This window comes from Hypanus sabinus, chromosome 6 (genome assembly GCF_030144855.1).
Source record: "Hypanus sabinus isolate sHypSab1 chromosome 6, sHypSab1.hap1, whole genome shotgun sequence".
In the NCBI taxonomy this organism is placed as follows: domain Eukaryota; kingdom Metazoa; phylum Chordata; class Chondrichthyes; order Myliobatiformes; family Dasyatidae; genus Hypanus; species Hypanus sabinus.
The window spans coordinates 17,384,966-17,407,517 of NC_082711.1; the positions used below are offsets into that span (position 1 = coordinate 17,384,966).

A 22,552-nucleotide genomic window follows, 5' to 3' on the forward strand; every position below is an offset into this window, starting at 1 on the left:
ATACAACCCTGAGATTCATTTGCCAGCCGGCATACTTATATATAAACTTTCTCCCTTTCACATCAAACCTCTGCCCTCTAGTTTTAGGCCCTCCTTCAGTGGGGAACAGATTCTGACTATTATAATTTTGTAAATCTCTTTCGTGTCACCTCTCAACTTCTTTTGCTCATCGGGTCCTCCTTAATGTTCCACTAGTGATGTGTCTGGGGCCATAGTGAGTGATCAGCAATTGTACTTTGAGTTCACTGCCTAACACTGACTCTCCATCCTGACTTTATTCCCCAGAGCTTGAAGAATCTCGCCTCAAGTATCCTCGATGCTGGTATTACTTTTCACAAACGTTTCTTATCTGGAACTGCTGTCCGCTTTGGATGAAGCTGAAGAAGTTACTGAAGTACATAGTGATGGATCCCTTCCTGGACTTGGCCATCACAATCTGCATCGTGCTAAACACCATCTTCATGGCAATGGAGCATCAGCCAATGTCCGACGAATTCAACAACCTGCTCTACGTGGGGAACCTGGTAAGGAGCAAGGGGCACATCAGAATTTGGGGGGGGGGGGTGGGTGGTGTGTGTGTGTGTGTGTGCGGGCTTTTCTGCATTATGTACGTAAGCTTCTATGTGTGAATGTTATCATAGTAGAACACTACTCCACAGAATCAGGCCCTTCAGCCCATCTAGTCCATGCCAAATTTTATTCTGCTTAGTCCCATCAACCATAGCCCTCCATACCACTCCCAACCATGTATCTATCTATCCAAACTTCTCTTAAATATTGAAATCGAACCCACATCCACCTCTTCCGCTGGCAGTTCGTTCCATGCTCTTACCACCCCCGAGTGAAGATGTTCCGCCCCATGGTCACCTTAGATATTTCATCTTTCACCCCTAACCTATGACCTCTAGTTCTAGTCTTACCCAAACTCGGTGGGAAAAACCTGCTTGCATTTACACTATCTCATAATTTTATATGCATAAAATGTATTGTTTATGTGTGCGACTCTGTATGCCTGCATTCATACACAATGTGTCAGTACATGCCACAGGTGCATGCTTACTAGAGTATATGTGCAGGAGATTTTGTGTATGTGCGAGTGCATGTGTGTGTGGGTTTGAGTGTAAATATATGTCTGTGAGAACAGGGATGTGATACATGCATTAGGTTTGTGTCTGTGCTATACAAGGTGTCCCTATATTTTTGAACGGGGGTATGTATATATTGTATATATTCATGTGTGAAGACTGGAAAAACATTAGGTTTTAGAAACGTGCAGCACAGAAGTGGGGCTTTCAGTCCAATTTTTTCTGTGTTGACGATCTAGCACTTCTCCAGTCTGTGGAGAACAAACCCAGCCAATCCAATCTCTGAAACATTCAAAGTTCAATGTTCAAAGTGTATTCTTCCCTGGGAAACATTGTGGTGAATCTCCTTTGCTCCTTTTCAGTGCAATCTTATCCTTCTGGTGCAGGGATGGCTGTAATGGAATTCCAGAAATTTATACACTAAAAAGTAGTATTAAATATCTTTGGGATGGCAGGTGAAGATATTTCTCTACCAAGGAGGTGAAAGGCACTCCTTCCCTCTGCTAGCCTGCAGGTCACCTTTGGGCAAGGTGTAGCAGCTGCTTAGCCCCCTCACCCCCGATCAGGGTCATGTGAAGCCATGGGAGCAGGTGGTGGATGGTCGTATGAGCAGCCGGTGCAGATCACAAGTCCTGGTTATGCGACCACTGACGCCAGGCAGACAATCTCTGAAAAGTATTGATAAGACACTGCCCAGAAGGCAATGGCAAACCACTTCTGTAGAAAAGTTTGCCAAGAACAATCATGGTCATGGAAAGGCCATGATCACCCATGTCATACGACATGGCAGATAACAAATTAAATGTCTTAAAACCTCAAGACCTGATGTATACTAGGATTCTGTAGGAGGTGAGGAAGGAGAGTTCTGAGGCCCTTGATAACTCTGTGATGACAGGACAGTGGCCAGAATTGTGTCATATCATAACCGCGAATATCGAATGTTGAAAAGCCTAGACAGCGCGGATGTGGAGAGGATGTTTACTGTGGTGGGGACATCTAGAACCAGAAGGCTCAGCCTCAGAATAGATAAACGTCCGTTTAGAATGGAGGTGAGGAGAAATTTCTGAAGCCAGATATTGGTGAATCTGTGGATTCCATGGAAGCCAAGTCATTGGGTGTGTTTAAGGTAGAGGTTGATAGATTCTAGATTAGCCACAGTGTGAAGGCTTACGGGAAAAAGGCAGGAAACTGGGGCTGAGAGGGAGATGGACCAGCCATGATGAAATGGCAGAGTAGACCAAATGGGCCAATTAGCCTAATTCTGTTCCTATATCTTAGGGTCTAACTTTCATGTACTTATCGTGGATAATGAAAACAGGTATTCCATTGAAGACCATGAGGCATAGGAGCAGAATTAGGCCATTCGGCCCACCAAGTTTGCTCCACCATTCAGTCATGGTGGATGGAATGGCCTCCTCAAGCACTGTATCTACCAATACTACTGACTTCAAGCATCCTTGGACAAGTAGCCCGTGATCCCTCTGCTCTCCAGAGCCCTACCACATACCGTGTGGTACGTAGGCCAAGGTGGCACAGTAGTGTATCAGTTGGCATGAAGCTGTGAGATTGTGGTTCGATTCCTCTTTCTCCAGGCCTTTCAATTTCTGGTAGGTTTCAATGAGATGTTCCCTCATTCTTCTGAAGTCCTGCAGGTACAGGATCACACTTCCCATGCTTTCTACACCCCGTTCAGATTGCTATCATGTGTAGTAAATGACAGGGGTCCCAACATCAATACCTGTGCTGACAAGTTTCCAGTCATATTGACAACCCTTGATTATCCAATCCCATTTGTGAAATTTTAGGTCAATCCTTCATTCAGGACTTCAGCAAAGGCCTTGAATTACATCAACCACTGACTCACTTAATTGCCTCTTGCAAGAAGTACATTCATTCTAATCAGACCCAACCATCCCTTAACAAAGCCAGACTGGATAACCTTAATGAACCACTGCCTCTCCCATTGCACTTAAATGCCATCTTTCAGAAATGTTTCCAATAACTTCATTACCACTGCTTTCAGACCCACAGACCTGTAATTACCTGCTGTCACCTCTGAATAAAGATGCCACATTTGCAAAACTTCATTAATCCATGGAGCCAGAACACTTCTTCCTTGTCTCCCAGAGTCACAGAGCCAAAGAGCCTTATGGTACAGAAATGACTGGTCCAAGCTGAACAAATTACACATCTAAGCTCATTGCTCTTGCACATATTTTCATCATATCCTTCTAACTCTTTCCAATCCATGGACGGCCAACTGTCTTGCTGATGTACCTGCCCCAACCACTTTCTCTTGTAGCTCGTTCCATGTACTGATCACCTTCTGCTTAAAAAGTGTTTCCCCTCAAGTTCATATTAAATAGGAACTTCAAAGTTCAAAGTAAATGTTATTATCAGAGTACATACGTGCAACCCAGAGAGCCTTTCTCCAGCTGGTATTCTCAGCACATCTGTAGAATAGTAACTGTGAACAGGATCAATGAAAGATCAGCCAGAGTGCTGAAGTAAATAAACTGTGCAAATGCAAATAGCAATAACTAATGAAATAACAAGATAAAGAGTCCTTAAAGTGAGATCATTGGTTGTGGGAACATCTCAACAGATGAGTGTGATATTAAATATCCCTTCTCACCTTAAACCTTGTCCCCTGAGGTTCTTGATTCCCTAATCCTGGGTAAAAGGCTTTGTGTGTTCTTCCCATCTAAGCCCCTCATAATTTGTATACACTTCCATAGTTTCACCTGTCAGTCTCCTGCACTCCATTGAATGAAGTCCCAGCCTGTCCAGCAATTAGAGAAGATGTTTCCAATAGTGTAAGTCTAGGACCAGGGCAGACAGCCTCAGAATACAGATGTCCCTTTAGAACAGAGATGAAGAGGAATTTCTTTAGCCCGAGAGCTGTGAATCTGTGGAGGCCAACTCATTCAGTACATTTAAAGCCAGGGTTGACAGGTTCTTGATTAGTCAGGGTGTCAGAGTTTATGAGAAGCAGGCAGGAGAGTGGGGTTGAGAGGGATAATAAATCAGCCGTGATGGAATAGTGGAGCAGACTCGGTTGGCCACTGACACAATTCTGCTCCTACATCTAATGACCTTACGGTCTTTTGTGAACCTGCCCACCACCTGCATTTAAAACTACTTTTCTCAATGTTATCCAGCCTTTGAAACCATAGAAAGCATTCTGTCTAATACACTACGGCTCGGCATGATGAGTGCTCCGTGCTTGACTGCAGAATGCTGCAGAGTGTGGGAACAGCTCCTCCCCTCACTCCTACACCACTTACTGCCTCAGCAAAGCAGCCAACTTAGGCAAAGGCCATCCCGTCCCAGCCATTCACCCTTCTCCACTCTCCCAATGGGCCAGAGGTACCAGAATCTGAAACCCAAGTACCGCGACTCTCAAGGACCGCATCTGCCTCGCCGTTATAAGCCTACTGAACCATCCCCTAGTTGCGATAAAGTAGACACTATCCACCTCATCATGGGCTTGCCCCTTATCCTCTGTCTGCACTGCACGTCCTCTGTAACTGTTACACTTTATTCTGCGTTCTGCTATTGTTCTACCTCAATGCAGCGTTGTGATGATATGATCTGAGCCGATGACATGCAAAACGAAGGGTTTCACTGTACCTCGGCACATTCGACAGTAATAATCACAGCTTCCCTCCACAACAATCACGTCCCTTCTGCAGTCCGTCGGCTAGAACTTCACACAAAGCTCCGGTGCCCAGCCGATGATTTGTGTACGTGTGTGTGTCTGAGTCATCTGCAAGCGAGTGTGTGAGTGGGCACGTACGGGGAGAAGATGCGCCGTCGTCTCGAGACGTGACTCTGCAACGTGAGGATCAGCGAGATTCAGAACAGTGATTACGTCTGGCGGTTATCAAGCAGGACGCCCACTCAGCGTGTCCGCGGGGGACCCTGGAACATGAAGCGTTAAAGGCAGGCTCTTTGAATTGAAGAGACTGTGTCAGTGAGGGTCATGCTGGGAGCCAGTGCCCCTGGCGCTTGTGAAGTGTATCTGAATCAGTGGCAGCTTCTTCCTTTGATTTCATTTATCCATCAACCGACCTAGGACAGGTTTCAGCACAGAAACTCCAGAGATTCTGCAGGTGCTGGAAATCCTGAGCTACACACACTAGCAGCATTGTACTGTAATGGTTCGCACAGTATTCCTGCCGTTGCCTGTGAGGAGTTTGTACTTTGTTCCCGTGGCCATGTGAGTTTCCTCCCACAGTTCAAAGACCTACCGGCTGGTAAGCATTGTAAATTGTCCTGTCATTGGTCTGGGATTGAACTGGGGGTTTGCTGGTGACGCAGTTGTGGTGAACTACATATACCTGTCTGGACACGCCCCCCCACCCGCTGACTGCTCCTGTGGCTCCTCCCACTGACCCCGGTATAAAGGCGATGGGAGACACCGCCCCGGCTTCAGTCTCCAGGATGCAGAGTGGTGGTCAATTGCTGCTTGTTCTTTCTTCCAGCCAATAAAAGCCTATATCTTGCCTCACGCCTCAGAGAGTTATTGATGGTGCGTCAGCAGCCATGACCTGTTCAATGCTGTATCTCAATAAAATAAATAAATGAAAATGTTGGAGGAGCTCGGCAGGTCAGGCAGCATCCATGGAGAGAAATAAACAGTCGACGTTTCAGGCCGAGACCCTTCATCGGGACTGGAAAAGAAGGGAACAGAATCCAGACAAGAAGGTGGGGGAGGGGAAGGAGTACAAGCAGGCAGGTGATAGGTGAGACCAGGTGTCGGGGAGGGAAGGGATGGAGTAAGAAGCTGGGAGATGATTGGTAGAAGTGATGAAAGGCAGGGGGAGAGCAAATCTGATTGGAGAGGAGAGAGGACCAGGGAAGGAAGAGTGGAACCAGAGGGAGGTGATTGACAGGTAAGTGGAAGAGAAGGGGTAAGGGGGGGGGGGGACCAGAATGAGGAAAAGAAAAAGAGATAAGAGGGGAAAGGGTAGTAATTAATGGAAATTAGAGGAATTAATCTTCATGCCAGCACCTTGGCAACTAACACCTGGGAAATGGGTTTGTCCTGAATGCTCATGAAAGGGAGTGAGACAGCTTGCAGGTTGCAGAGCTCCCAGTAGCCGCTCCTGCCCACTGCCTACATTCTCAAACAGGGAAGTGTCAGGCTGCCAGGACAGAGGCTCTCAGCTTCTCAAGTGTGAATGAGTGGTCTGGGCCGTTAAGCCACTGAGACAATCTAATCTCAAGTCTGAAGATGTGCACCACATGGAGATAAGGTTGGCAGAAGGCACATGTGTGACTGGACAAAGTTTTGGAAGCCCCTGCTCCTGCGTACTCGGGCAGGGAGTTCGATGCCAGCGCGCGCTCAGGTGCTTAGTGGGGCACAGGGCGCTGGGGACAACCGTGGTGTATCGCTGTTCAATACTCTCAGATCTGGCAATCTGTGGGAGGAACTCAGCATGTTGAGCAGCATCCGTGGGAGGAAAGGAATTGTCAGCGTTCTGGGTCTTGATGTAGAGTTTCAATTGGAAGCATCGTTCAGATCTGGAACTGGGTTTATTATGACTATTGTGTATGATGTGAAATTTGTTGTTTTGCACGAGCAGTACAGTGCAAAAATGTAAGATTACATAAGAAATAAGTAGCATAAATAATAAAGAAAAGTGAGGTGGGTTCATGGACCATTCCGAAATCTGACAGAGGACGGAAAGATGCTGTTCCTGAATCGTTGAGTGTGCGTTCAGATTCACTGATGGTACTAATGATAAGACATAGAATTAGGCCGTTCTGTCAAATTGAGTTTGCTCCACCATTTGATCATGGCTGATCCATTTCCCTCTCAACTCCATTCTCCTGCCTTCTCCTCGTAATTTTTCATGCCTTGACGTATCAAGATTCTATCAACCTCCACCTTCGATACACCCAGAGACCCAGTCTCCACAGCCACCTGTGGCTGCAAATTTCAGTATCTCACTACCCTCTTGATAAAGAATTTTTCCTCATCTCCATTCTAAATGGACGTCTCCCAATTCTGAGGTTGGTGCCCTCTAGTTCTAGATTCCCCTGTGACAGGAAACATCCTCTCCACATCCACTCTGTCCAGGCCTTTGCACATTTGATAGGTTTCAACGAGAAGAAGGTACGTCCCAGCTGGTGATGGTTCTTAAAAATGGTTGTCTCTTTCATGAGGTACTGCCTCTTGAATATGTCCTCAATGGTGGGGAGGGTTGTGTCTGTGATGGAGCTGGCTGAGACTTTCCTCTTACAGATGCTGCTTGACCCACTGAGTTCCTCCAGCAGATTGTGTGTTGTTCCAGTTCCCAACATCTGCAGTCTCTTGTGTCAGCATCTGTGATGTGTGTGAGAGAGAGATGTGTGTCTATATGCCTCTGCGTGTTGTGTGATGTTACATCTGTATTCATGTGTCTGTGTATGTCAGCATCTGTGATGTGTGTGTTGTGTGATGTTATGTTGGTATGAATGTGTCCAGGTATGTCAGCACTGTATTTATGTTCTATGTATGTATGCGTTGCAATGTTATATCTATGAATGATGTCTGTTCTATGTGTCTTTGTGCGATGCATGTGTGTATTTGTGTGTAAGCAGGTTCTAATTCTTGCTTCCCCAGCCCAACAGGTCCATTTACACCCATGTGACCAATGACCAATTAACCTTCCAACCAGTACAGACAGTACTGTTTCAAAGTCTTAAAGTCTTAGGTATATATATATATATATATATATATATATCACAACATGGAGCAGAGAGCGAGTTTGTAAATCAGTGGGAGCAAAGTATGTTCAGTAATCGTGAGAGTGGACAGGTGGTGGAGAAGGAGTGCCAGGAAAGGGGGGGGGGGGGTGGTATGGGTACAAGCACACCCTGCCCTGAGACATCAGGCAAGGTTATTAGATTTTAAACAATTGGTTTATCTTTCTTTACAAAATGTCTCTCCCCCCTCGCTTCTCCTTTTCCCAACTATGATTCCCCTCTCCCTTCCCCTTCCCACTCTCAGTCCACAATAGAGACCCAGATCAGAATCAGATACATCATCACTCACGTGTGTCATGAGATTTGTTGTTTTTTGTGGCAGCAGTACAGCGCAATACATAAAGTTACTACAGTACTGTACTAACAGAGGGCTATGCGCTAGGGAAATTCCAGGCAGTTTCTTCAGTAGGTTACATGGTTGGCACAACATTGAGGGCCTGTAATGTGCTGTAGATTTCGATGTTCTATGTACGTCCTTGGACTGTGGGAGGAAACTGAAGCACCCGGAGGAAATCCACACGGTCACAGGGAGAATGTACAAACTCCTTACAGACAGTGGCGGAAATTGAACCTGGGTCACTGGGACTGTGGTAGCATTATGCTAACCACTATGCTATCGTGGCGCTCCTTCATATTGAAGAATTCTGCCGCTTGGGATCCAGTTATAACACAGATCCACTACAGACTTCACAGAAGAGGAGCTTCTCCTGCACCACACGGCATGGTAGCGTAGCAGTTAGCACAACTCTTTGCAGCAGCCAGCTGTAAGGTTGGGGTTCAGTTCCCACCACGGCCGGTCGGACGGTCAAACATTCTCCCTGTGACCACACGGGTTTCCCCTGGGTGCTCCTGTTTCCTCACACATCTGAAAGACACGCAACTAGAGTTAGCGGGTTGTGGACATGCCATGTTGGCACCCGAAGTGTGGTGACACCTGTGGGCTGCCCCCAGCACAGTCCTCATGGATTCGATTCGATGCAAAACAATGTATTTCATTGTATGTTTCGATGTACATGTGACAGATAAAGCTCACCTATTCTCTATCTTTACCAAAGGATCCTGAGACCACAAAGTCATACAACTGGATAGCACAGAAACAGGCCCTTCGGCCCATCATTTTCATGCTGACCTGGATGCCCAACTACTTCTAATTGCATTTGCCTGCTTTAGGAACTTGGTGTAAGTGCAGTAGGGTGAACCTGCTGAATGATGGTGAGCCCCTCTCCCCCCCACTGCATCCGTACACATTTAGCCCAGCGGATTGCTTTAGATTCGGTTATTTAATTATCTGCTGCTCTATTGCAGAACAGCAAATTTCACAATATTTTCTGGTGATAATAAACCTGGTTCCCTTAGAACCTTTAGAACAGAGATGAGGAGGAATTTCTCTATGCGGAGGCTGGTCATCAGATGCCTGCTATACCGTTGGCGTTCAGGGCAGCAATGAAGGCCCTCCATCTCTGTCTGCCCTCAGCCATCTTCTCCATTGTGCTCCAGGTGTAGCTCAGGGTCCTCATTACTGCCAAGTTATCTTTGGTCTCCGGCATTTTTCCCACCCTTCAGTGGTCCAATGAAGTGTTGTTTTGATGATGGAGTTGGCCTTTCTTAGCCAGAGGCTGGTGAATCTGTGGAATTCATTGGCACAGATGGCTATGGAGGTCAAGCCACTGAGTGAGGTTGATAGGTTCCTGAGTAGACAGGGCTTCAAAGGTTATGGGGAGAAGACAAGAGAATGGGATTGAGTGGGAAAATAAATCAGGCAGAGCAGGCTCGATGGGCCGAATGGCCTAATTCTGCTCTGAATTCTGTCTTATTCTGATGGGTTGGATTGTACCTGCTGCCGACTGATCTACCTTCGCATTTTCTAACCAGGTTTTCACTGCGATCTTCACGGCTGAGATGGTGTTGAAGATCATCGCCCTAGATCCGTACTACTACTTCCAGCAGGGCTGGAACATCTTCGACAGCATCATCGTCTGCCTGAGCTTGGTTGAGCTGGGACTGGCAAGGGTGGATGGCCTCTCTGTGCTACGCTCCTTCAGACTGGTAATGACCTGTCCTTTAACGTTATCTCTTCACACAAGAGACAGCATCGCTTTTACCACGTCTCATCTCCCACAGCCCCAGACCCATCGGGCAGGGTTTTAATCCCAGGACGAGAATATAAAAGCAAGGGTGTGATGCTGAGGCTTTCTAAGGCAGTGTTCAGTCCACTTTTGGGGTATTCTGAGAGGTTTTGGGCCCTTTTCTGTGAAGACATGCCTGGTATTGGAGAGGGTCCAGAAGAGGTTTATGACAATGATCCTAGATATGAAAGTGTTAATATGTGAGGAGCGTTTGATGGCTCCAGGCCTGTACACACTGGAGTTTAGAAGAATAAGGAGTGGATCTTATTGAAATTTTCTGAATATTTATTGCTTATTTATTTATTATTTCTTTCTTTTGGTATTAGCAGAGTTTGTTGTCTTTGCACACTGGTATGGTCTCTCATTAATTCTATTATATTATCACTCTATTATGGATTTATTGAGTACGCCTGCAAGAAAATGAATCTCGGAGTCGAGGTACATGGACCTAATAGAGGGTAATTCTAGGCAGTTTCTGGAGTAGGTTCCATGGTCGGCACAACATAGTGGGCCGAAAGGCCTGTAATGTTCTGTAGCTATCTATGTTCTATGTATATGGTGACATATATGTACCCTTGATAATAATTTTACTTTGAACTTCTGAACTTTTGATTTTGAATATTGGGAAGTCCAGATAGAGTGGACATGGAGAAGATGTTTCCAATTGTGGGACAGTCTAGAACCAAAAGATAGAGCCTCAGAACAGAGAGTGGTGAATCTGTGGACTTCATTGCCACAGATTGCACTTGAGACCAAATCATTGGATATATCTAAAGTGGAGGCTCTTGATTATTAAGGGTGTCAAAGGTTACAAGGAGAGGCAGGAAAATGAAGTTGAGAGACAAAGTAAATTAGCCCTGATGGAATGGTGGAGCAAACTCGATGGGCTGATTCTGCCCTTATGACTTTATGGAGAGGTCGACTATTTAGGATGGAGATGCTTCTACATTACAGTGCACCGAGCAGGGAAGCTGGGAATGTATTGAATACTCCTTGTCTGTATTCCCCTGGCTAGGGCGTCAGTGCAATCCAGTTTCTTGTTTGACTACACACACAAAATGATGGAGGAACTCAGCAGACCTACCGAAACATCGACTGTACTCTTTTCCATAGACGCTGCCTGGCCTGCTGAGTTCCTCCGGCATTTTGTGTGTATTGCTCGGATTTCCAGCATCGGCAGATCTTCTTTCGTTTGTTGTCTAACTGCACATTATGCTCAACAATTCAGCCCTGTCTCCCATTGCCTCCCTCAGCCCTTCCACTGTCTCTGACCTGCCATGCTGCTTGTCTAATTGAGTTATATTCACCAGAGCTTGGCCCCGTGACAAACCTGATTCCCTAGATGTTTGTAACACGCACAAAATGCTGGAGAAACTTTGCAGGTGAGGCAGCATCCAGACCAGAAGAAGGGTCTCGGCCCAAAACGTTGACTGTTTATTCATCTTCTTAGATGCTGCCTGGCCTGCTGAGTTCCTCCAGCGTTTTGTGTGTGTTACTCTGGATTTCCAGCACCTGCAGAATCTCTTGTGTTTTTGATTCTCCAGACATTTGCCTCAGATTTTCTTCTCTTCCTGAGAAGCACTTCAGAGAACCATTGTTAAATCGGTTTATTTATTTACTGAAACACAGCACAAAACATGTCCTTCCCACCCCCCCGAGCCACACAGCCCAGCAATCCCCAATTTAACCGAAGTCTAATCACAGGACAATGACTAATTAACCTATCAACCTGTACGTGGTTGGAACGTGGGAGGAAACCAGAGCACCCGGAGGAAACCCACACAGACACAGGGAGAATGGACAAACTCCTTATAGGCACCGGTGGGAATTAAACCTGGGTCGGTGGTACAGTAAACCGCTACGACACCGGGCTGCCTCTTACATTATTATTGTCACATGTAGCAAGCTAAGGTGGCTCTAGTATACTTCTGTGACTCTCTGCAGGCTGCAGGAAATTGTACCAGTTTTTCTCTTAAATCTACTCCATTTCATTGACTACAGTCCCTGTTGTTTACAGTTTATAGTTACTGTTCTACAGATAGATTTGCTGAGCATGCCCGCAGGAAAATGAAACTCAGGGTTGTATGTGGTGACATGCATGTACTCTGATAATATATTTTGAAATTTGAGCTGAGCTACAGAGAAAAGTATTGTTTTGCATGTCATCTTTACTAATTATTTCATCATTTTGTTTCGTAGAGGCAGTACAAGGGGAAACAATAACAGAATGCAGAATGAAGTGTAACAGTTACAGAGATAGTGCAGGCAGACAATAAGGTGCAAGGCTATGGCGAGAGAGATCATGAGGTTGAGAGTGCATGTTATTATATAAAGGGCCATTCAGAAGTCTTGTAACACCGAGACTGGAGCTGTGCTTAATCCTCACTTGCATAACTTTTACAATAATCCAGTTGTTTCTAAAGATTTAATAATTGGCTTTATTTGCCACACGTCCATTGACACACTGAAATGTAGGGTAAAATGTGTCGCTGGCATCAACAACCGATACAATCTGAGGATTGTTCTGGGAAGCAGCCCACAAGTCTCACCACGCTTCCAGTGCCAACATACAGGCCCACAACTCATTGACGCTTACTAAACCGCATGGCTTTCAAATGGGAGGGGTAAGGAGGTTACCCAGAGGAAACCCACACGGTCACAGGGACAAACTCCTTCAAAGCTCAAAGTAAACTTATAATCGAAGTACACAGAATCACCTTATACAACACTTTACTTGTGGGCATACTCAACGAATCCATCGTAGAATAATAATCGTAATAGAATCAACAAAAGACCCCACCAACTGGGTGTTCAAAAGTGTGCAAAAGACAACAAATACAAAAAGAAATTGAGACCATAGATGGTGGGAACATTTCAGTGATGGGGCAGGTGAAGCTGAGTGAAGTCATCCCTCTGGTTCTAAAGCCTGATGGTTGGGAGGGGGTGGGGGCTAATAACTGTTCCTGAACCTGATGGTCTGAGACCTGTGACAGCTTTGTGTAGATGTGCTGAACGGTGGGAGAGGCGTTATCTGTGACGGACTAGGCTATATCCACTACCTTTCGTAGTAGTTTCCGTTCATACAGAGAGCGGTGTGAATTGAAACCTGATCTTCCCATCGCTAAGGCTATAAAGCATTATGCTAGAAATTAATTGAGTTTCTGATTTATTGAGATACAGCGCAGAATAGGCCTTTTGGGCCCATCGAGCCTCGCTGGCTAGCAATTCCCCAATTGAACCCCAGCCCAATCACAGGACAATTTGCAATGACTAATTATCCTATAAATCAGTACGTCTTTAGAGCACGCGGAGGAAACCAACATGGTCTCGGGGTAAACATACAAACTCCGCATAGTCAGTGGCAGGAACTGAACCCGGGCCACCTGTACTGTAAAGCACCTTGCTGCCCTATTGAGCTTTTTGGATTTAATTTCACCCAATTTCCTGGTAGGATCTGAACTCATATCTCAACGGTCATTAGCCCACACCTTCTGATAATAGTTAGGTAATGTCATCATGACACGCCAACACACTTTGTTCTCGGCGACTCCGATACCACTGAGGTCCAGCTCAGAATTAGCCCTCAGCCACTTCCCTCAGATGAAGGGTCTACCTCCTAGGATGGGGAGAGACCAGGCTGAAAGATAGAAAGCCTACAGCACAATACAGGCTCTTCGGCCCACAAATTTGTGCTGAAAATGCCCCTACCTTAGAAATTACCAGGCTTACCCATAGCCCTCTATTTTTCTAAGCTCCATGTACCTATCCAAAAGTCTCTTAAAAGACCCTATCGTATCCGCCTCCACCACCGTTGCCGGCAGCCCATTCCACACACTCACCACTCTCTGAGTAAAAAACTTACCCCTGATATCTCCTCTGTACCTACTCCCCAGCCCCTTAAACCTGTGTCCTCTTGTGGCAACCATTTCAGGCCTGGAAAAAAGCCTCCGACTATCCACACGATCAATGCCTCTCATCATCTTATACACCTCTATCAGGTCACCTCTCATCCTCCGTCACTCCAAGGAGAAAAGGCCGAGTTCACTCAACCTATTTTCATAAGGCTTGCTCCCTAATCCAGACAACATCCTTGTAAATCTCCTCTGCACCTTTTCTATGGTTTCCACATCCTTCCAGTAGTGAGATGACCAGAACTGAGCACAGTACTCCAAGTGGGGTCTGACCAGGGTCCTATATAGCTACAACATTACCTTTCAGCTCCTAAATTCAGTTCCACAATTGATGAAGGCCAATACACCATATGCCTTCTTAAACACAGAGTCAACCTGCGCAGCAGCTTTGAGTGTCCTATGGACTTGGACCCCAAGATCCCTCTGATCCTCCACACTGCCAAGAGTCTTACCATTAATACTATATTCTGCCCTCATATTTGACCAGGCTGGTACAGGTTCCTGAAAGAGGATGTGTGAATGGAGGCAGAAATTTTCAAGATGTTTCCAGTAGTGAGGGTAGGGATGAGTCTGTGACCATTAGATGGTCACTCATAGATCCAGTGAGGTTGGAAGGTTTCTCAAGGGCTAGAGAGTCCTTATCTAGCACCCAGAGAGCATCTATTCTTTTTAATTCCACTGGCATTTCCAAAAACAAAAGGAAATAATGCATAGCCAGGACTGGAAAGGAAGCGGTACAAACCCAGAATAAGAAGATGGGGGGAGAGGGGAAGGAGTACAAGCTGGCAGCTGAGGGTGGGGGAGGGGATGAAGTGAGAAGCTGGGAGGTGTTAGGCAGATAGCTGGCAGCTCCATCCTGAGGTGGTGTGAACATTGATTTCTCAAATGTCTGGCAATTTCTCCCTGCCTCCCCCTTCCCTCTTTTTCCATTCTCCATTCTGGCTCCCCTCTTGCTCCTCTTCTCCTCTCTTCCCCATCACCTCCCTCTGGTGCTCTTCCCCCTTCCCTTTCTCCCATGGTCCACTCTCCTCTCCAATAAGGTTCCTCCTTCTTCAGTCCTTTTCCACCTATCACATCCCAGCTTCTCATTTTGTCCCCCTCTTCTCCAGCAAACTACCTTCCCCCTCATCCGGTCTCACCTATCACCTCCCAGCTTCTCATTTTGTCCCCCTCTTCTCCAGCAAACTACCTTCCCCCTCATCCGGTCTCACCTATCACCTCCCAGCTTCTCATTTTGTCCCCCTCTTCTCCAGCAAACTACCTTCCCCCTCATCCGGTCTCACCTATCACCTCCCAGCTTCTCATTTTGTCCCCCTCTTCTCCAGCAAACTACCTTCCCCCTCATCCGGTCTCACCTATCACCTCCCAGCTTCTCATTTTGTCCCCCTCTTCTCCAGCAAACTACCTTCCCCCTCATCCGGTCTCACCTATCACATCCCAGCTTCTCATTTTGTCCCCCTCTTCTCCAGCAAACTACCTTCCCCCTCATCCGGTCTCACCTATCACCTCCCAGCTTGTCCTCTGACCCATCCCCAACCTTCTGATTCCGGACTCGTGCTCCCTTTTTTTTCCAGGGCTGGTGAAGTGTCTTGTCTTGGCCTGTTTTTCCCACTCCATAGACCAGGGGTTCCCAGTCTGGGATTGATGCTCAATAGTGTTGGTCCACGGCATCAAGAAGGTTGGGAACCTCAGTGATAGATGCTGCTGAGTCCCTCCAGTCGTTTGTGTGTGTCGCTCTGGAAATGCTCGACATCAGAGCTCTTGTATTTAGTTTTAATGCTGTTTTGGGCCACTTGCAATTACATAATTTAAAATGCATTTGGACAGTGCTTGGATAGGAGAGGAGCAGAGGGATATGGGCCTAATGCAGGCAAATGTTACTAGTGTAGAGGGTATTAGAAACAGCAGGGACGCGATGGACGGAAAGGCCTGTTTCTGTGGTATTGAGCTGTGTAACTCCATTGCAATATCCACACAAAATGCTGGAGGAAATCAGCAGCTTCAAGCACCATCTATGGAGAGGAATGAAGTGCCGACGTTCCGAGCTGAGAATAAAAATGTGGGGGGAGAGGAAGGAGGAGAATCGAGAAGGTGATGAGTGAAGCCAGGTATTTGGGGAAGGGGGATGACGTTAGAAGCTGGGAGGTGATAGGTGGAAAAGACAAAAGGCTGAAGAAGAAAGAATCTGATAGGAGAGTGGCCTATGGGAGAAAGAGGAGGAGAAGGGGTACCAAGGGGAGGTGAGGAGAAGATAAAGGATACGAGGAGATTCTGAACAGGGAATAGAAAAGGAGAGAAGGGGAAGGCAGGGAGAAATTGCTGGAAGTTTAAGAAATCAATGTTCATGCCGTCAGGTTTGTTTGTCTGTCTGTCTCTCAAAGTATAAACAGAGACAGTGAAAATTCACTTGGCATCAGGGATCATAATTGGGAAAAAACATTAATAAAAATATGACAATAGGAGTAAACAAATAAAAATCAAAAGAAAAGCTGCTAGTGCTGGGAATCTGAAATAATTGTAAATAATTGATAAGACAAAGATTCAGTTAAAGACCTTTGTAATGTGGCCGGCTACTTTCCGAGATGCAAATCAGATGATTTTCTTTTACTTAGAGAGAGAGAGAATAAGAGAGACTTGAGGAGGGGCAGAGAGCGAAAGAGAGACAGACAGAAAAGAAAGGAAAACAGTGAGAGAGAGAGAGGAAGAGGGAGTGTGTGGGAGGAGGGATGTAGGCAGAGTCAGAGAAAGACTTAGAGAGAGAAAAAAGAGAGAGAGGCAGGTGGACAGACAACGTGCATTAAATGAGGGAAGAACTTATCAAGTCAGGCAGCACCCATGGAAATAAATAAACAGTGGACATTTCAGGCCGAGACCCTTCATGAGGGCTGGCAAGTTAAGAGGCAGAAGTCAGAATAAGAAGGTGGGAGGAGGGGCAGGGTAGCAAGCTGACACTGATAGGTGAGACCAGGTGAGGGGAAGGGGATGAAGTATGAAGCTGGGAGGTGATAGGTCGAAAAGGTGGAAGAAGGTATCTGATAGGAGAGGAGATTGGGCCAATGGAAGAAAGGGAAGGAGGAGGGTCATCGAAAGGAGATGATGGGCAGGGAGGTAGAGAGAAGGGGTGAGGGGGAGCCAGAACGGGGAATGGAAAAAGAGAGAAGGGAAGGAGGGGATAAATTACCCAATGCTGGGGAAATCGATGTTCAGGCCATCAGGTTGGAGGCGTTGAGGTGTTGCCCCTCCAACCTGAGGTTGGCCTCGTCTCATCATGGCAGTAGAGAAGGTCGATGACAGACATGTGAGAATGGGAACGGGAAGTCAAATTGAAATTGGCGGCCACCAGGGGATCCCGGTGCTCAACAAAGAGGTTCCCTAGTCCTCACCAGGTGTTACCCATGTAGAGGAACCTGCAGCGGGACCACTGAATGCAGAGATAAACCCCTTCCGACCTGCAGGTGAAAATGTCACCTCCCCTGGATGTACTATTTGGGGCGTGATGGTGGTGAGAGAGGGGGTGCATGGGTAGGAGCAGCTCTTGTCCTGCTTGCAGGGTAAGTGCCTGGAGAGAGAGCAGTAGGGTGGGATGAGTGGACAGGAGAGCTCAATCCCTCCAGAAAATGGGGCACCTGATGAAGGGACTCATCCCGAAAGGTCAACTGTTTATTCCCCTCCAAGGGTGCAGCCTGACTTGCTCAGTCCTACCAGCATTTTGTGTGTCTGTTGCTCAAGATTTCCAGCATCTGCTGAATCTCTTGTGTTTAAGACAGACAGAGAGAGAGGCTATGAGAAAGGGAGAGACAGACAGGCAGACAGAATGTGAAAGACAAAGAGGGAGTAAGAGAGACAGAGAGACAGTGGAAATCAGAGAGACAGGGAGAATGGGGGAGGTGGGAGAGAAAAAGAGAGAGAGGGGTGGGGAGAAGAAAAGAGCGGTGTCAGGTAAATGTTTCTCTCAAGAGTTCAATTCTGCTGGAGGTACACACTTGAGCCTTCTGATTAGTTTGTGTCGGAAAGGATTAATGTCTGCATATTAACAACACTCAAAGGGATTTCACTTGAGTGCATCCTTAATATCTTCTTAATACTGAACCGATCTTAATATCTTCATTGGCGCAGTGTCAAGTTTTAGTCTCGTTGCGCGACTGTGAAGTGTCTTGGGACATTTCCCGACCTTAAAGGGGGCAAGAGAAAATCAGGTTGTTAGAGAGCGAAGTCATGCTGGTTTGATGCCTGCATGAAGGTGCTAATTAATTTGTTTCAAATAGAGCAGTGTCATTTCTAATTTGTTAGCTTGTGCAGGTTATTAGAAAGTGTGAGTTCTGTTATTACAATATAATTTAAGTCTAGCATTTTATTTTGGATTTATAGCCTCTGAAGGCTTTGTTTTGCTTTTTAAAATAGCTGCACAAAATCAATGCCTCATTTGGGTCCAACATAATCAAGTTCAACATCACAGTAATCAGAATCAGGTTTATTATCACTGACATATATAACATGGAATTTGTTTTGTGGCAGCAGCACAGCACAGAGATATAAAATCAGTACAAATTACACAAATAAATAAATAGTTTAAAACAAAACGAATAATGAGGTAGTGCTCACAGGTCCGTGGACATTCAGAAGTCTGGCGGGGGTGGGTGGTGGTGGGGAAGAAGCTGTTTCTATGTGTAGTGAGCAGAGGTGAGAGTGGAGAGATTTAATAGGAACTTTTACACCCGGAGGCTGGTCAATATATTGAGTTGGGTGCTAGACAAAGTGATGGAGGCAGGTACATCTTTTTATCATTGAAAATCAGTGCAGATTCCGCACCTTCAAGCCATCCCCCAGTGTAATCCCAGCCTAATTACAGGGCAATTAACCTACCAACTGGTACACCTCTGGAATGTGGGAGGAAACCTGAGCACCTGGAGGAAATTCAAGTGATCACGGAGTGAACATACAAACTCTTTACTGGCAGTGATGGGAATTGAATATGGGTCACCTATACGGTCAAGCGAATGTGCTAATCACTAGGCTACCATGCCGCCCTACATTAGCAGTAGAGTACGCGAAAGGTTCTTAGACAGGTACGTAGAAACGTAGAAAAGCTACAGCATGATTCAGGCCCTTCGGCCCACATTGCTGTGCCGAACATTCACTTACTTAAGAAATTACCTACGGTTACCCGTAGCCCTCCATTTTTCTAATTCCTTTTAATTAATTTGTCATTCACTTCTGGTGTAAGCCGTGTTGCTTATTTCATGTTAGTTTTCACATCGTAAGTCTCAGCTTACCCAGTCCTGTGTCACAGGTATTTCAACAGCAGCATGCAGGTTCGTGCTCTTTTTGAAGCTGCAACTTTTCATCTTCTTCTCTTCCCTTTGCAGTCCATTTATTTTTGTATGCCCAACAGGCATACATCTCTGTATGTGCCCTGTTTTGTTACATTTTCTGGGAGTTTCACCATGAATAACAGATGTTTAGAGCAGTGGTTCCCAGCCTTTCATGCCTTGGACCCCAACCATTAACCGATGGACCCTAGGTTGGGAACCCTTGGTTTAGAGGGATATGGGTCAAACAGAGGCAAAAGGGATGAGCTTAAAGAGAATCCTGGTCAGCATGGGCCAGTTGGGCAGAAGGGCCTGTTCCCTGCTCTATGACTCTAATTCCACACAATATTGGGGTCACCATATTATTAAAATAATGTAGTCACAATAAAATCTTTCTGTGATAATGATACTGGGATCAAAGTTACTTCTCGAGTTAAAGTTTAGTCCTGAGCTCCAATGCTGTCCGTGTGGAGCTTGCATGATCCTCCACAGATGCTGCTCAACCCGCTGAGTTCCTCCATCGGATGTTCTGATTAAAATCGTCCCTCCATTGAAGGAGTGCAAGGACCCAGTATTTGACTCAGTCTTGTTAGACTGGTCATTAAAAGTGTGAGACAACTCTTGCCTCTTGTTCAAGCAGGCCGAGTGAAGAAACTCTCCCCTCAGGTTCCCCTTAAATATTTTACCTGTCATCCTTAACCTATTAACAATATTCACTTACCTTTGGTTCTAAATTTGTTCCATCATTTCATGGCCCCCAACAGCCCTGCTGGGTCATTTAACTATATACATGTATATAACCATAGGTGTTCTTCATGGGGCCAGTATTAGGGTCACTACTTTTCACATTGTTTGTCAGTGACTTAGATAATGGAATTGATGGCTTTGTCGCAAGTTTGCAGATGATACCTGCCCTCAGCCCTGCTGAGATTTGAACCTGTGCCTCTCAGTCTCGATGCTAATCCAGATAATTAAATATGCAGAACAGAAATTTTTTTTTGCAAGTGTTGCTCCCTCAGAATCCTTTTCTTTGCAGTTATGACAGATCACTTGAAGCTGAACATGTATATAATTTCAGCTACTTATGTCACGTAGGAATTTAGAGAAACATTAAATTAACTTTTATTGAATATAATGCACTTATTTGCCAATGCTTTGCAATAGCTAAACAAAGCTGAAAATGTTTTGTTGATGATTTTCCTTGGACTCAGAGTCTGAGGCTCCTTGCTTAGGTGTCCAACAATATTCAGCCAGCATTGATGGATTCCAGTTGCCCTGAAACCATTTCTCCATGACTGCAATGTCCGGGTGAAACCTTTCACCGTGCTCGTCACTGACAGCACCAAGATTTGCAGGGAAGTCTAAATGGGAATGCAGAAAGTGAATCTTTAGCGACATGTTGCACTTCATGGTTTTGTATGCTTGAAGCATGATGGCAACCAGCTGCACAGAGTTAGTGGCTTGGTAGTTTAAACAACAGCCTTGAATGGCTTCCGTGTGATTTTCTCTGGTCCCACTAGAAGTTCTTTGAATTTTCTGTCATTGATGACCTGTTTGATTGTGGACCAACAAAAATGCCTTCCTTAGTCTTGGTATCAGTCCTTCTGTCTCGAATTATGAATTGAAATAACAAATATAGGCAATTTCAAAAAAAGGTGCGTGGTAGGGAAATTTCACAGTGAATTTCATGATCAGCAGCCCAAAATCCATAAGATACACCCAAAAGTATTCAGGAAGCAAAATCTTTGTGGTCTAGTGATATCAATCAATTATCTATCCCTTCCCTTAGAAAACAACTTCATGGGCACTCAATCTACCATAGAGCACTGCAATCAAACAGAAGTTATCTGCTGTTTCTTGGTACACATGACTGTTATAAACCAACACATACAGTTGCCAGAGGACCAGATCTTAATGTACTTGTCTATAATTAAAAGGATTATCTGACAGGCCTCCTGCTGTCAGTTCTTCACTGGTTATGTGCAGTACTTCGATGCAAAGAGGTTTAAGTTCAAACAATAAAAGCATTTTAAGCAATCCTTCACTTCTGTGCCCATTCTGTTATTGTTGTGGAGTAACAGCCCACCTGTTGGAGGAAGTCAGCAGGTTGAGCAGCATCTGTCGGTGGGGGGGGGGGGGGAGAGAAGAAATTGTTAATGTTTCAAGTGAAAATGCCGCACTGGGGCCGTTTCAATCCAAAGCATTGACAATTCCTTAAATAAAGGCTTCTCAGCCTGCTGAGTTCCTCCAGCAGATTGTTCATAGCTCCAGGTTGAAAGGTTCATTTAATATCAGAGAACGTATACAGCATACAAACTGAAATTCGTACTCTTCACAGACACCCACTAAACAAGAGGCACCATAGAATGATGATAGAAACATCAAAGCCCTTCACTCCCCTCACCATTCAAGCAATAGCAAAAGCCCCCCAAAGAGACCTTGATCCAGCGTCCATCAAAACTACAGTGCATAACCCAGCACTTCGGTATCTCAGACAGGCTCCATCAGCTGCTGCCTCTTCTGTCTCTCCTGTTATGGTTGTGGACTACTAGCCAACTCCCGTAGGATCTTGCCTCACGGATCTCTCTGCTTTGCAGCTCAGAGTCTTCAAGCTGGCAAAGTCATGGCCCACCCTCAACACGCTCATCAAGATCATCGGCAACTCGATGGGCGCTCTGGGCAACCTGACCCTCGTCCTGGCGATCATTGTCTTCATCTTCGCAGTGGTGGGGATGCAGCTGTTTGGCAAGAACTACAGTGACTGCGTTTGCAAGATCTCAGACAAGTGTAAACTCCCACGCTGGCACATGCACGACTTCTTCCACTCCTTCCTCATCGTCTTTCGGGTTCTGTGCGGCGAGTGGATCGAGACCATGTGGGACTGCATGGAGGTGGCTGGACAGCCTCTGTGTATCCTCGTCTTCATGCTGGTCATGGTGATTGGAAACTTGGTGGTAAGGCCTCACCCTTCTCTTTCGGGGCTTCTTTTGGGGTGCTGGGACTATCATGGACACTATTGGGATGTTGCAACTCCATAAGTCAAGTCAAGTTTATTGTCGTTTAACTATATACATGTATATAACCATATGTGTTCTTCATGGGGCCAGTATTAGGGTTACTACTTTTAACATTGTTTGTCAGTGACTTAGATAATGGAATTGATGGCTTTGTCGCAAGTTTGCGGATGATACGGGGATAGGTGGAGGGGTAGGTAGTGCTGAGGAAGCAATGCAATTGCAGCAGGACTTAGACAAATTGGAAGACTGGCAAAAAGTTTTGGGAAATGTATGATATTGCACTTTGGTAAAAGTAACAATAGTGCAGACTATTATCTAAATGGGGAGAAGGTTCAAACATCAGAGGTG

The 22,552-nt window shown here is 45.8% G+C and overlaps 1 protein-coding gene across 1 annotated transcript in view; it reads left to right on the plus strand.

The window, feature by feature from the left end:
* Positions 1-22,552, plus strand: part of scn5lab (sodium channel, voltage gated, type V-like, alpha b) — a 672,977-nt gene that overhangs the window by 470,871 nt on the left and 179,554 nt on the right. Inside the window, exons 15-17 of the mRNA XM_059971792.1 lie at positions 286-524; positions 9,714-9,887; positions 21,785-22,141. Of these exons, the coding sequence (XP_059827775.1) occupies positions 286-524; positions 9,714-9,887; positions 21,785-22,141 (770 nt within the window). The remainder of the gene's footprint in view (positions 1-285; positions 525-9,713; positions 9,888-21,784; positions 22,142-22,552) is intronic.